The following is a 15,764-nucleotide window of genomic DNA, read 5'->3' on the forward strand; positions in this document are numbered from 1 at the left end:
AATGATTACCACATACATTTTAGATGCTATAGCTAATTTTTGCTTTTAGCTCAATGCAATACATGGAGGAAGGACATCGTAATTAATATTGTTTTTTATAAATCATAGTAGTTGTTAAGAACTATATTTAGTTAGGCAGCTGAGGGCATATAAGTAAAAATCTCTCAAAAATATAAATGAATAGCCAAGTGTTTACTAACTCATGATTATATGCTAATCAAAATATAATGATAATTTAATACTATATTAAATACTGGGGTTAGACAGCACATTTATAGGGTACTTACTAGTGAATAAATTATGGTGTTAGTTTTTAAATAGTTACCAAGAAAATTATTTTTAAAATTCTTATATTTCATGATGAATGAAGCATAGCTAACATTTATTGAAATCCCCAAGTAAGTAAATTTAGATAACTTACAGCTTTCTTGAATTAATCTTAGGTTCCTTAGAAGTTGCTGTCCAACTAAAGAATAATATCCTTAGTTCAGTATGTATTTTTTAAGTTTATATTTTATTTTCCTTTTAAAAAATTTCTAATATAGTTCATTTAAAAATATTTTTAATTTCTTTTTTTATTCTTATATTACAGTTGTCCCAATTTTTTCCCCATTGCTCTCCACTGCCCTGCCTACCACCCCCACTCCCAGTCAATCCCCATCCCATTGTCCATGTCCATGGGTCATTTGTACTAGTTCCTTGAATATATTTTATTTTCAACTTTTATTTGCAAGTACAGCATATATGACCACCTAAAGTTAGATCCTGAAAAGGATTTTGGTTTTTAATAGCAGCTCCCATGATTCCTCTGTTCTCAATTCAGGTTTTATACTGCAAATGTTCCTTTCCAAGGTGTGTTTGATTTGCCCTCCTGGTGTCCCTAACCAGAAGGGAACCACAGAAGAAAACATTGCTGAAGACACCCATTTTCATTGCTTGCGTAGACCTGATTCACTAAGAAAATAGGAAAAGGTTAAATGAAAAACATTCTAGGGAAGTTACACACCATATAAGGTCTTGGGTGAGCCACAACTGTGGGCGTAATTTTTTTTCTTTTCTCTCTTTCAACAGGGAGACACATCGCCTCTTCCTTCCACTGTCCCAGACTGTCTGCGGGCTGATGTCAGGGTTGCTCCTTCTGAGAGCCAAAAATGTTCCTTCTATTTACCACACAAGAATATCACCCACGGCTTCCTCTATCCTCCTGGTGAGTAGAACTCATTTTTAGAGCAGCAGCTTAGAAAGCTCTCATCAGCTGGATGTGGGCATGTGCCTTAAACATACACTCGCCTGCGAAACTATCTGCTTGGGCTAAACTAGCTGCCCAGGAGGCTTCCAGTGGTTGTGGGCTGGCCTGAAGCAGTGCGACAGCTATAATAAAGACTAATAGATTTTGCAGCAGCACACATCAGCTCTAATCTGGCCCAGATGTTCAGAAAGTTCGGCAGGTTTAAGTTTAATTTTAAAACCAAAGATTCTTTGCAGAGGGACATAAGTGTCTAAAAAAAAAAAAAAAATTATCTGGCTTCTGCCCAAGCTAAGGAACATATTGAGGATGCAGCTTTGCCCATGAAATTCAGCTGTATATCGAACAATTTTAAATGGTGGATTAAGCAGCCAAATGAACTTGAAGTTGTATTTAGAAAACATCTCTGTTGGGAGCATGCAAAAGCCAGTGTGATTTCTCTAACGCTCATTCCTCTTGCCCGTTCAACAGGAAAAGCCCTTTACATTATCTCACCTATGAGATTTTCAGCAATTTCAGCTTCTGGGAATGGGCTTACTCCTGATATTAAGCTTCATTTTTCTGGAAGCCATGACCGAAGAGGTCAATTTAGAGATTTTTTTTAAATTTAAAGACTGAGATTTATAGTTGGGGCAGTGGGTAGAAAGGCTAATGACAACAAATAAAATTACAATGTAAACTTCTAACACAGAAATATGATAAATAAATTGCTATCTTATTAAAATATATATCTAAAGATAATTAGACCCATCAAACTTATGTAAACCTTAGGGTAAACCTTAAATATTTGTGACAATTTATTAATAAACAATTTTAAGTGGACATATAAAATTGTATATGTTAAGCCATAGGATGTTGGTTGGTACATATATATGTTTGCCTCAACAAAAGAATGAAATTATAACTAAACAGCTTGCCTAAAAACATGAAGGACAAAATGATGACTTCCAGTCAAGATGGAGGCATAGGTAGACATGCTTCAGCACCTCACACAACCATAGAAATAATTACAACCAGATCTCAAAAACAAATAGCAAAACCAGATCTCAAAAGCAAATAACAACCAGAACTGTCACAAAATTGAACTATACGGAAGTCCGACAACCAAGGGTTTAAAGAAGCCACATTCATCAAGACAGGTAGGTGGAGCGCAGTTGTGGTGTGGCTGGGACAAGCAACAGCAATGGTGAAATGGACAGCCCCACATTCACACGTGGTGGATAAAAATTGGGAGGGAATCCTGAGATCGAGGGATCCCAGCCCCAGGCCAGACCACACAGCCCAGGGGTCCAGCACCAGTAAGATAATACCCCATTACCTCTGGCCGTAAAACCCAGTGGGGATGCCAGATTTTTGTCACTTAAAGGAGCTGCATGTTCTTAGAATCTATGCAAAACCCACGGGCAGCAACTAGAAGATTGCCAATTGCATACAGGAAGAGAGTGAAGTGACTGGAAACAGGGAAAGTGCTGGGAAAATGGCCAGAAGCCAGGCATAGGCACTGTCCCCTCTCCGAGCCCTGACCACAAACAGAGTCACAAGTGGTGAAGCAAGTGGCTCTGACTGGGCAATTACCTAAGGCTCTGTCCCCCCACAATTTACAGGTGCCTTCACTAGATAGGCCATGCTACTAAGACAGGGAGTAAAAGCAGCTCTACCCAGTACACTGAAACAAACATGGGGAGGTTGCCAAATTGAGACAAAAGAAATATGGCCCAAATGAAAGAATAGAACAAAACCCCAGAAAAAGAACTAAACAAAAAGGAGATAGCCAATGTATCAGATGCAGAGTTCAAAACAGGTAATAAGGATGGTTAAAGAACTCATAGAGTATGACAAAAAAATAAAGGATGAAATGAAGGTTATACTGAGTGAAAGAAAGAAAAATACACAGAGAACCAACAGTAAAGGGAAGGAAGCCAGTATTCAAATCAATGATTTGGAACAAAAGGAAGAAATAAACATTCAACTAGAACATAAAGAAAAAACAAGAAAGCAAAAAAATCTAAGAAAGGCTTAGGAGCCTCTGGGACAACTTTAAATGTACCAACATCTGAATCATAGGAGTGCCAGAAGAAGGAGAGGAAGAGCAAGAAATTGAAAACTTATTTGAAAAAATAATAAAGGGAAAACTCACTAATTTGGCAAAGGAAATAGACATACAGGTCCAGGAAGCACAGAGCGTCCCAAACAAGCTAGACCCAAAGAGGACCACACAAAGACACATCATAATTAAAATGCCTAAAGTCAAAGATAAAGAGAGAATCTTAAAAGCAGCAAGAGAGAAGCAAAGAGTTACCTACAAAGGAGTTCCTATAAGATTATGAGCTGATTTTTCAAAAGAAACTTTATAGGCAAGAAGGGACTGGCAAGAAGTATTCAAAGTGATGAAAAGCAAGGACCTGCAACCTAGATTACTCTATCCAGCAAAACTATCATTTAGAATGGAAGGGCAGATAAAGTGCTTCCTAGACAAGGAAAAGTAAAGGAATTCATAATCACCAAGCCCTTTTTATATGTAATGTTAACAGGACTTGTTTAAGAAAAAGAAGATCTAAACTATGAATGTTGCAAAGAAAACAAACTCACAATTTTTGACTATTGAATCTAAAAAACAAAAGCAAAAACAAACTAAGCGAACAACCAGAACAGGAACAGAATTATAGGTATGGAGATCATTTGGAAGGTTATCAGCTGGAAGAAGAAAGGGGGAGAATGGGGGAAATGGTGCAGGGATTAAGAAGCATAATTGGTAGTGACAAAATAGACTGGGGGTTATTAAAGATAGTACAGGAAAGGGAGGACCCAAGGAACTTACATATATGAGCCATGGACATGAACTAAGAGGGTGGGCGTTGCTGGAGGGCAGTGGGGTACCAGGCAGACGGGGACACAGGGGGAAAAACTGGGACAACTGTAATAGCATAATCAATGAAATATACTTAAAAAAATAAAAATGAAACTTTCTTCTAACTCTCCACTATATATTCTGTTAAAAATTCTATTACAAACTTTTTTTTTTTTCCTCTGAAAAAGGGGTAATGTATTGTTCTCCCAACTTCCAGGGCTTAGTTTAAAAAGTAGAAGAGCCTCTCGGGGGATCTGGAGACCATGAACACCATGTGAAACCTTAAGTTAAAAATTAACAACTTCCATTTTCCTTGCCTTTTGGTACCCACCCATTGACCTTTCATTCAAATTTTAGTTAAGGTACGAAAGGGTAGTTTAACTATAAAAAGTAGTATAGGCTTGCGGCTCTTAATCCTCCCAGTACTTCCATGAGATAGATGCCGTGAGACAAATGAAGCAGAGGGCCATCGCACTTTGCTCAAGTGGGTCGGCCGGCAGGCAGTGGAGCTGGGGTTCCAGAGCACATACACCCAACACTGACTATGCTGGGTGGCATGCCCATGAATCCTCAGAGCCATACATTTGCAGTGTCGTCAGCAGTCTTCATTGAGGTAAAACTCGTTTTCTCCAGAAAATTTATCTTGGAAGAGTTTTTTAGAATAGCATTATTATTTTGTGTACATTCAATAACTGTGCATTCATACTGGTATTATACTTCTTTCCTAGAGCTGGTGTGACAGACTGGTGGCCTTAAAACAACAGAAAGGCATTCTCTCACAGTTCTGGTAGTCAGAAGTCTGAAATAAAGGTGTTGGTAGGGCTATGCTCCCCCTGAAGGAGAGAATATAGGGGAGATCTTCTAGCTCCTGAGGGCTCCAGGTGTTGCTTGGCTTGTAGTTGCATCACCATGAACTCTGCATAAAACTGCCTACATTCTTGATGGCCCCTATTGTAGAGTACTTAGTGTTTTTGTTACTACTATTAATTTACATTAGTATGTAATAGTAATGTGCCTGTTACATAATGTTTTCTCTTATAGCTATGTTTAACAAAATTCATTTGTTTTTCAGCCAACAACAGAACTTCTGATAGTCAATACGATGCTTTAATTACAAGTAATTTTGTCCCTATGTATGAAGCATTCAAAAGTAAGTATATATTTAGATTTTTAATTTAAGAATAGCTAAGTGATTCTATAACCTTGCTAAATAAACACATCTTTTATTGCAGATTGCTCCTATTGAGTCATCTCATTTTAATTTTTAAATATAGGGACAGGAAAGATCTCAGCATAATTTCTCTTTAATTTACTTCACCTTTAGGTGACTTGTTTCTAGAATTTTGATAATTTGGTTTTTATCCTAATTTAACTGTAAAGAGCTACTTAAAAAATAAAATTTTAGTGACACTCAATGTAAGTAAATGAAAGATGTTTATCCCTAACGTCATAAGACAGTATGTGTGTTCTGATCATTTTTTTAATTCTCAGTGTTCTGAATGCAACTCAATCCTGGGGAGAAATTTGCAGACATATTACACTATAATTTCAAGACTGCACTACATTCACAATGGAAAGCTATGATCAATGTGGCTATTCATTTTTGTTGCACGGACTACTTTGAAGAATCACCCAATTACCACTGATAATTATTGAAGCAGAATTTGATGTTATTTAAATGTATCTGTCTATAATAAAAAATATTTCCATGTTCAACAGAGATAGATATTTTTAACACCTTATTCTTCATTTTTAGAAATATGGGACTATTTCCACAGTGTTCTTCTTGTAAAACATGCCATGGAAAGAAATGGAGTAAATGTTGTTAGTGGACCAGTATTTGACTATAATTATGATGGTCATTTTGATGATCCAAGTGAAATTGCAGAGTAAGTAATTTGAAACCAAATGGACTTTTTGGTTTAGCAATTAGGTTTCATGAGAGGATGCCTCAATATTTTTTTAAAAAGCTCAGTATTCTAAGTATTACATAGTATATTTATATAAAAATGTCATTGTTGACTGTTTTTAACTATCCTATCTAAATATTTAGCAAAAATTTTATATGGTAAAAATTTGAACTAATGGGCAAAGAAATAATGACGTCTAGGAAAAGTGTAGCAAAATTTGTATTTGGAAAATTTCTAAATTAATAGGCAAAGGAAAATGTAACTTTGTAAAGGTTAAAGCGAGGGGAAAGACACTGTACTATCGATAAATATAGAACCAGTTCAGCAATAAATTAAAAAAAAAATCAGTGACAATTTATAATATTGTCCAATAATGGATGATTCATAAAAGTATATCCCCGGAGAGGGTGTAGGATTCATGTTGAAAACTAGTCCTTATTAACTACAATTTTGTACTAAACCTGGTCATAATAGGTTGCTAAGAATTACCTTTAAATACAGCACACAGGAATAGAGAGATTTAGAAGTTTCATCCATTATTTCTCTTTATTATCAAAATATATAAAGGGCCAAACTAAACAATTGTATTGTCTAAGCCTAGATTACACAATTAAAGCAATGATTTCTACCTATACCTTCTGATAAAGTAACATATATAACTACTAAGTGTGTGGCCCTTTTTTGTTTTGTTTGCCCTGTCCATATTTCAGTGTTTATTGGTCCTATATTTCGCCATTTAATAATTCTGCAAACACTTGGATAGCACTTTTTTACTTGCACATACTTTTCTAAGCGCTTATATATATTTCATTTAAGCTATAAAACATCCTTATGTTAAATTCCATTAACTCTATTTAGAGATGAGGAAACTGAAGTACAGAAAGATTAAGAAACTTGCCTGCATTCTGCAGCTAATAAGCAGTAAAGCCAGACAGTCTAGTGCAAAGTCCATGCAAAAATTCTAAGTCACAATAATATATTACTACTTACACCAGCTTGTATTTCTTTTAGAGGACTCATACTGATAGCTTAACTTTATTTTGCACTTAAAAATTTCAAAAGCACTTTCATGTTTGTTATTTGAAACTGAAGGACTGTCATATCAGTTTTATAGGTTTACTGTTATGTCTACACTATGAAGTTGGTACATAAGATTAACTCCATGTTAAAGTTGAGGAAACTTAGTAAGTCATAGAATATTAGAGGATTAGAACACATACAAACGTCTAATGAGAGGCCATAGCTAGATTTGGAATATGGGCTTTTTTCTCAGCCCCTGTTCTTGAAAATGTCACTATGAAGGATAAAGTAAACAAAACAAAACTAAGAAATACGACTCATAATAACATGTTCTACTTTTCTTTGTATTCTAATATTTCCCCATAATGTTAAAACAACCAAGCCTGGACTCTTATAAATGTCTGTTCTTGCTCACTGACATCTAAAAGTATGTGATATGCTTTTGTACATTCTAGTAAGTTATACTTTTACCTTGGCATTTCTTTAAAACTATGTAAAGACATTTATAATCTTTAGAAGTAAACGTATAACAACATCAAATATTTTCAATTATGTTTTTAGATATATAGGCAACAATAGTGTTCCCATCCCGACACACTATTTTGTGGTGCTGACTAGCTGTAAAAATAAGAGCTACACCCCTGAGGCCTGCCCTGGGTGGCTGGATGTCCTGTCCTTTATTATCCCTCACCGACCTACCAACATGGAGAGCTGCCCTGTGAGTATGCTCCAAGAGAGTCCCTGAGACCTAAGAAAATGATTATTCAGAGCTCATCTGGGCTCTCATAAAAGTAGCTCTGACTACAATATAATTTTTAGGTGTTTCATGGGTAGATATGGGTAGAGTTGTACTAAAAATAACCTCATTTGAAAACTTTTTCATAGGCTACTGGTCTTTATGTAATTAATAACAACTTAAATATATATGTGCTTCCATGAACATGTGTTTATATATGCACATCTTATGCATTTTATTTATACATTTTATTCACATTCACTAATAAGGGAAAAGGTGGCATCTGATTAATATTTTGATTCTGGACATAAACTTTAAGGTTCTGTCCCAAAGTTGATACTAGATTAATGTTTCTTAAATGAATGTATAAATCTTAAATTTTCATCAGCTTGAAGTATGAGGTCTAAAATTAAATATATATATAAATATACAAAATAAGTTAGTTCAAGTAACATTTCTTTTCTAATATAATGTATTAGTCCACTTCAAAATCTTTTGGATCAAGGCAAATTATATGTAAATAGCTACTTCATATAAGTTCTTTATAGAAGAAAATATGTATCCTGATTATTGGGTTTTACAGAATTTAATCAACAAATATACTGAGCACCTACTAAATGCTTAGTATTATAATAGAAACTAACCCTGGCTGGTTTGGCTCAGTGGATTGAGCGTCGGCCTGCGAGCTAAGTGTCGCTGGTTCGATCTTCCAGTCAGGGCACATCAGAGAAGGAAAACTCTGATTCCAAAAAACCTCCGCTGCCTTGTGGCATACCTCTTCAGGGGAAAGGCTAAGGGAGTAAACCCCGACAGAAAATCCGGAGCTGGAGTCCCTAAGGCGGTTTGACGTTGCAGTCAACACCGGCAACTCCTGCGGCGCACCTGAAGCCAAGCTGTATTGACTCCGTCTTTCCCTTGGATCCTTCAGCTGCGAAGAGAGGGGGGGTCTGCTGCTTGGGCAACAGCAGACCCTCCATATCACCCTGCCCAGGCTCTGTAGCTTCAGCTCTTAAGAAGCTACACCATCGTCTCTCGAGATGGATGGCTGCCGATGATAATAGAAACTTTTTAGAATGCACAAAGGAGGAATATATTTTCTTTATCCTCAAGGGGTTCACATAACTTTGATATACAAATGAAACATATAATTGAAATATAAACAAATATAAACAAAATATAGCCATTTAAAATAAGTATAAATGAAATATAGACATTTAAGTGAGTCAGTTGATAATAGAAGAATTATTTTTCAGATTAAAAGGTAAGTGATGTCACCCTGGCTGGTGTGGCTCAGTGGACTGAGTGCCGGCCTGCGAGCCAAAGGGTCGCTGGTTTGGTTCCTGGTCAGGGCATGGGTTGTGGGCCAGGTCCCCAGTTGGAGGCATGTAAGAGGCAACTGATCAATGTATCTCTCACACACTGCTGTTTCTCTCCCTCTCTTCCTCTCTCCCTTTCCCTCTCTCTAAAAGTAAATAAACAAAATCTTTTTTAAAAAAGTAAGTGATGTCATAAAGTTAGGATTAATTGCCAAATAAGGATTTAGTGTTTCAAATTCAAAACACATTTGGCTGGAATAATCAAAAGCTGTTACATAAAATATGGTGAGAGTAGGGCTGGGCCATGAATGATGGGCAGACTTTGAATAGATTAAGAGGATTAGGAAGATTCTTCAAAGGAGGGAGTGAAGAATGCAGAGGATTTGGTAATTTATTGGATGCAAGAGTCAAAGGAAAAGGGAGAGGCACCTAAAGATGAATCAGAGATTTTAAATGTAGATAATCAGAAAAAATAAAGAGGGCAGTTAAGAATGAGAACTATTTGTCAGGTAGATAGGATAATTAAGTTCAGGGATGTCCAGTTTGTAGAAATGGAAAATCCCATTGTTTATTAGAGAATGTCAATTAAAGCTTAGGTTCTAGGCCAGATTGGGATTCATTTCTGTTCTTTTAGATGTTTACCACATAACTGCCTTCACTATATGTACTAAGGGAGATACACAGATACATCAGACATGAATTCTATCAAAAGGGGCTCATCATCTAGCACCTGGAAGCCTAATAAAATAGAAAAGGAGGTAAGTGGCGCAAAGTGGGACTGACAAAATTGCTGTTAAGATTTCAAAGGAAAAATACTTCCTGGTACAGAAGGTGACATTTTAACAGGGACTTGAAGATAGGATTTGAACTTGAGTGTTTGAATGATGTTTTAGTGACTAAAGATAGAGGGCAAAGATTGGAGGCCACACAATGGGTCACTCACAGTCCTAGAGTAAGAAAAAGTTTCCAAACAAGACACTGTCAGAAAATGTTGTCTAGTTGAATCTCTTCCTATTTTTCTTGCCATAGTTTTGTTTAGTTGAGATAAGGGTAAGCCATTACTCTTCACTTCCTCTTCCAGTGGCAGACGGTGGCTGATAGAAAGATGGTAGTGCTTTTTACACCTGAATCAGGAGTAGTTAGTTGTTTATCACAGGGGTTCTATGTAGCCATTATGAATTAATCAGAATGGGTGTGCAGAGAAGAAACTATTTGTGATCTCTGGTCTAGGCCCTTAATGCCTTCTGTCAGGACTTCTGAAAATGAATCTTAAGTACCTTCATTGTCCTCTGTTCTCCCCTTCACCTCTGTACACCACTACCAACTTACTTATAATTTAGTTTTTTTATTGTCACATACTTTCTTATCCCCAAACTTTGATTATCTGCCTCAAATAAAAAAGAAAAAAACAAATGAACACAAATCTCCCAGCCTTACACAATTTACCTTGAGTTAACCCCTCTAGACCCAAGTTCTGGACCAATGTCCTTGAAATTTCCTAAACTTGTCTTGAGTTTCCCTACTTTGACATCATTCCTCATGCTCGTCTCTCCTTTAGAATGCCTTTTGTTTTCTTTCTGCTGAAAATTCCACTTACATTTCAAAGTAAAATACAAATGGTACAAAGCCTTCCCTGATCATCCAAAGTGGAGGTGATCTCAAAATAAATAGGGCATCATCTCTATTGAGTAGGACATTATCATGAATGAATTGGACATCATTTAAAATTTTAAGAAATTTGCAGCATAGTAATATGCATATAAAATCTATAAAGGTATTTATGAGACATATGATGAGTATAAAGCAAACTTAAACCAAGCTATTATTATGAGAGAAATTGTGAAATTAATAAGATGTGGCTGTCAATTAGATATGGAGGAGGGAAGAGGCAAGATGAGAGTGTCGAAGCTGACTGAAAATTTAGGCATTACTGGCCAGGAAATATGTAAGACAATCAGTTGTTTTGGGAAGAATGAATATGCTCTTGATGGTCTCCAGACTGAGACAACTAGTTGAATACCTAGAGGGATATGTGAGAAGCACTATAGAAAGAACTTAAGTGAACAGGTTTTGGAGTTGGAAAGCCTGAGTTCAGTTATTGATTTGGCCTCTTTGGGTAAAGAACAGAATGTTATTCTCTTCAATTGTATTAAAATTTTCACCTCCTGCATGAAGTTGTTGTGAGGATTAAATGAGATATTTCATATAAAATCCTAAGAATTCTCAATAAATAATAAGCAAGTGGTGACCATTATAAAGAAATCAGTTCTTATGATGAAGTAAATATTCTAAAATCAGGCATAGATTTAATCTGTGGGAGTTAAATAAGATCAAATTGAGGGAAACATTTGCACTTTCAGAATGGAAAAAACTAGAATCAGCTGAGGAAATAGGTGTCATCAAACAAATAAGTAGTCAGAGCTATGGAAATAAAAGGAGGAACTTTCGGAAGCTTGGGGTGATAAACAGTTGAAAGATATAAAAATAAATCCACTCTATTAGGTGTTCCTTGACTCAGCAGTTATACAGTAGCAGCAATAACCAGACTGTAAGTGATGGAGGAGAGAGAGTAAAAAAGTGGTTAGGGGAGAAAAATATTGAAACTGATATTGCCTAAAAAAACTAACAAGGAGTTGTATTTTGGAGATATTAAATTCTATTTATATAATAGTTCTAATACATACATAATCAAATATATATGTTGATTATATGTAGTAGTCAAAAGCATATATTTAAATACCTCTCATGAAATCTGTACATTTGCAAGGCTTCTATTCTGTTGGGATGCATTGGAACAACTAGAGCTGGGTCTATTCTGATTGGTTGGTGCTGGTGAACTTTATGGTATTAAAGAGCTTGAGTATCTCTCTGCCTAGATGTAGTTTTGAGTATTACTTTAAGACCACTTAATTGTAATTTTAAGAGTGTAAACTGTCAATAAATATTTAGTAGGAAGGATACCAAATAAGTCAAAAGAGCGAGGAGTAACATAAACCTAGTAGGAGAAAACTTTTTGAAAATAATCAAAATATTAAAAGCTGCTGAGATGTGAAATAGTAAAAGATAAGAAAAAAGAATGAATTAAAATCCCATTGGAAATATGAGCTTTAATTGGTACACTGAATTTTTATGTTTAATTTTTATTTTTAAAATTAGTTGTGAATCTCATAAGAGAAAGAGAATTCCTTAGTGGTTAGGAACAAAAAGTAATTTCCTCTTATACTTCCTCTGGCTCAAACAGAAGCTGCCTATTTTAAGTATGCATATCTAAAAAAACAAATACACCCCTGTTCTAAATTCAAATGAGTGTTATTAAAACATCTAGCCCTGGCTGGTGTGGCTCAATGGATTGAGTGCAGGCCTTCGAACACAGACGTCGCTGGTTCAATTCCCAGTCAGCGCACATGCCTGGGTGGTTGGCCAGGTCCCCATTTGGGGTCATGTGAGATGAAACTACATATTCATGTTTCTCTCCCTCTCTTTCTCTCTCCCTTCCTCTCTCTCTAAAACAAACAAATAAATAAATAAAATGTTAAAAAAAACATACTCATCTAATTAAACAAACTTTTAAACTTTCTTTCTCACTTTTAAAAATTGAACTGAAAATCACCAACATGATATGAATATTAGAAAATTAATAAAGAACATAAAATTTCATAGAAACCCATGACTCTGAATTACTGAACTTATACGTAGTTAAAAAAAAAGCCTATTAAAAGTCGAAGGGGTAAGAAATATCTGAAAAGATATCTACGTATAATAACACAGGGATAAAACTCTCTTTCACACCATGGTTTGGGAAGAATGTGTGAAAATATGGGGATAGTCTTCATTGCCAATGGAAAGGCAGATTGGCATAAACACTTTGAGGAGTGCTCAGTTTATATTTGGTAAAGTTAAAGTTGCATGGGGTCTCTGACTCAGAAATTCTACTTATATATGCTAGAAGCTCATGTTCTTGAACACAAGAGGCATGTGCCTAGTTATTCATTACAGTATTATTTGTAATGCCAAAAATACTATTAATGTAATAAAAAATAAGCTGTGCTACCTCAACACAGAGCTAAAAACAGATGGTTTAACTGGTTTAACTAGATCAAGATATATCACTATGAATAGATTACAAACCTAACGTTGAATGAAAAAGTAATTATTGAATGCCACTTATAATATCATTCATGTAAATTTGAAAACTCGTAAATCAATAGCATATGGTGTATATTGATGTTCAGTAAAAGTTTAAGATTTATATTTTTAGAGAGAGGGGACAGGAGGGAGAAAGAGAGGGAGAGAAACATCAATGTGTGGTTGCCTCTCAGGTGTCCCCAATTGGCGACCTGGCCTGCAACCCAGGCGTGTGCTCTGACTGGGAATCCAACCGGCGACCCTTTGGTTCACAGGCTGGAGATCAATCCACTGAGCCATATGATCCAGGGCAAAAGTTTAAAAGTACAGAGTGGCCCTGGCTGGTGTGGTTCAGTGAATTGAGTGCCAGCCTGCGAACTGAAAGGTTATTGGTTCAATTCCCAGTCAGGACACATGTCTGGGTTGCAGGCCAGGTTCCCAGTGGGGAACTTGCAAGAGGCAAGAGGCGACTAATCAATGTTTCTCTCCCTCTCTTCCCCTCTCTCTAGAAATAAATAAATAAAATATTAAAAAAAATAAAAACAGACTAGATTCACACTGACTCATGAAATGATGAGCACTGAGTAAAGGAACTTCGGGGACTTAACGTCATCTGTAATATTTCATTTTCAAAAAATTTACATCTGAAGTGGATATAAAAATGACTAAACTGATGACTTTGTGGTGGTCTGTATTTGTTATATGTTGCACTGTTGCTTTTCTCTTTATTTTAATAACAAAATTTAGCTGTATCAAATTAAGGTTTAAGGCAGTAAAAACCACAGGAACAAATACTGAATTAGGACATTGTACATCTGAAAACTAATAGAATGTTGTGTGTCAATTACACCCAAAATTTTAAAAAGCAATACAGAAGTCACAGGACAAAGGACAATTTCTCATAAAAGACCTTCCTATTAATGAAAAATTGTGCCCCATGGAAAACAGTCTTTTGTTCCTCTTTTTTAGGAACATAAACCAGAAGCTGTTTGGATTGAAGAAAGGGTGAAAGCACATGTTGCCCGGGTCCGCGATGTGGAACTTCTCACCGGGCTTGACTTTTATCAGGAAAAAGCACAACCTGTCTCCGAAATTTTGCAACTAAAGACATATTTACCCACATTTGAAACCATTATTTAACTAAACATATAAACAGTTTTGGAAAAATGCCAATGATTTTTTCTGTTGAGGAATCATAAAATAAAGTTTTCTGTTTTTCCCTCATCCCTCGGAAAACTTTATTTACAAAACAGATTCGCTAGGTTTGGCTCCCATGCTGTAGTTTGTCAGCCTCTGACGTATATAATAAAGTTGGGTGGGGAGAGGCAGGGATTAATAGCAAAAAAGTGAGAAGGAGGTAAAATTTTGATTTTGTGCCCTTTTTGTACAGCTTAAAAAAAAAAAAAACTTCTATATATCACTTTAATATTTCAAGATGTGGTTATTCATCAAAATGATCCTAGTACTTTTTTGAGGGACAATAGCATTGGTTAGCTTTATGGATTACCAGACTGGCAGTGTTCCAGATTCTTCTCTGCTCTAAAGACCAGTTCTGCCAGGAGACACAAACTTTGCTGGTGATGAAATACCTTGTACTGGAGCTTCAAAAGAAGAACAAATTATTTCTATCAGGATTTCAACTGAGTTATGGTCATTAATTACAAATAATTGAGAGGTTAGCTTAATGCCATTGGATTTTTATAAAACATTTTATTCACTTCTAGGATTTAGTTTTAAAATTTATGCAGTGTACAAAAAAAGAAGAAAAATAAAAAAATAAGATGAAATTTATGCAGTAAAAAATACACAATATAGAGAGGTTGAAAGACAAAACACAAATTGGAAACTATTTTCAACTATATGGTAAAATGTTAGTGTCCTGTAGATAGATAAAATCCCTCCAAACATTGTTCTTGTGGCCCAAGGCCTGGACACATAAGATTACCCAGAATTTAGAGCCCACTGTGGGGAGACAAGTGGAGCATGGTTACAACCCTGAACTGATTTAATTCTGGATGTCGTCATTGCTTCTGAGCTTCTCTGAAAATGACTAAATTATTTTCTAAATTATTTTCAAACGGTTATTAAACCTAGAAATTAAAATTTCAGTCAAAGAAAAATTAAAGTTTAATTTTTTTTGCAAGATATTGTGTGCTATTCTATTTTCCTTTTGTAGACTCATTATTCCATTACAAAGAAATACAGCAAAGTACAGCCTATGGAATATAGGCAACAATATTGTAATTACAATGTATGGTATTAAATGTGTGCTGGATTTATCAGGATGATCACTTGAAAGTTATATAATGTCCAATCACTGGGTTGTACACCTGAAATGAATATAATACTATATTTTGACTGTAATTAAAAATAAAAAGTTATTTAAAGTAAAAAGAAAAGAAATATGCATGTGTAAAATTATTCTGAAGGAAGGACACAAGTCATGGAATTACGCTCTCATTCTGGGACCCGAAACAGAATTATTCATTGCATTAAGTTTTCTTTTCTCTTTGATCTTTTATAATGTGCAACAGTTCCTTAGCTTTGACCAAATATTGTTGAC

General features: G+C 35.5%; 1 protein-coding gene across 1 annotated transcript in view; it reads left to right on the forward strand.

Annotated features, from left to right (window-relative positions):
- Window positions 1-15,346, forward strand: part of ENPP3 (ectonucleotide pyrophosphatase/phosphodiesterase 3) — a 91,604-nt gene extending 76,258 nt beyond the window's left edge. The window contains exons 21-25 of the mRNA XM_090279851.1: window positions 1,072-1,207; window positions 5,167-5,244; window positions 5,851-5,983; window positions 7,586-7,742; window positions 14,171-15,346. Coding sequence (XP_090135977.1) covers window positions 1,072-1,207; window positions 5,167-5,244; window positions 5,851-5,983; window positions 7,586-7,742; window positions 14,171-14,341 — 675 coding nt within the window. The 3' untranslated portion in view covers window positions 14,342-15,346. The remainder of the gene's footprint in view (window positions 1-1,071; window positions 1,208-5,166; window positions 5,245-5,850; window positions 5,984-7,585; window positions 7,743-14,170) is intronic.
- Window positions 15,347-15,764: the final 418 nt, after the last annotated feature.

The sequence above is a fragment of the Furipterus horrens genome, unplaced genomic scaffold (genome assembly GCF_987537825.1).
Source record: "Furipterus horrens unplaced genomic scaffold, mFurHor1.1.pri manual_scaffold_6, whole genome shotgun sequence".
NCBI classification, from domain to species: domain Eukaryota; kingdom Metazoa; phylum Chordata; class Mammalia; order Chiroptera; family Furipteridae; genus Furipterus; species Furipterus horrens.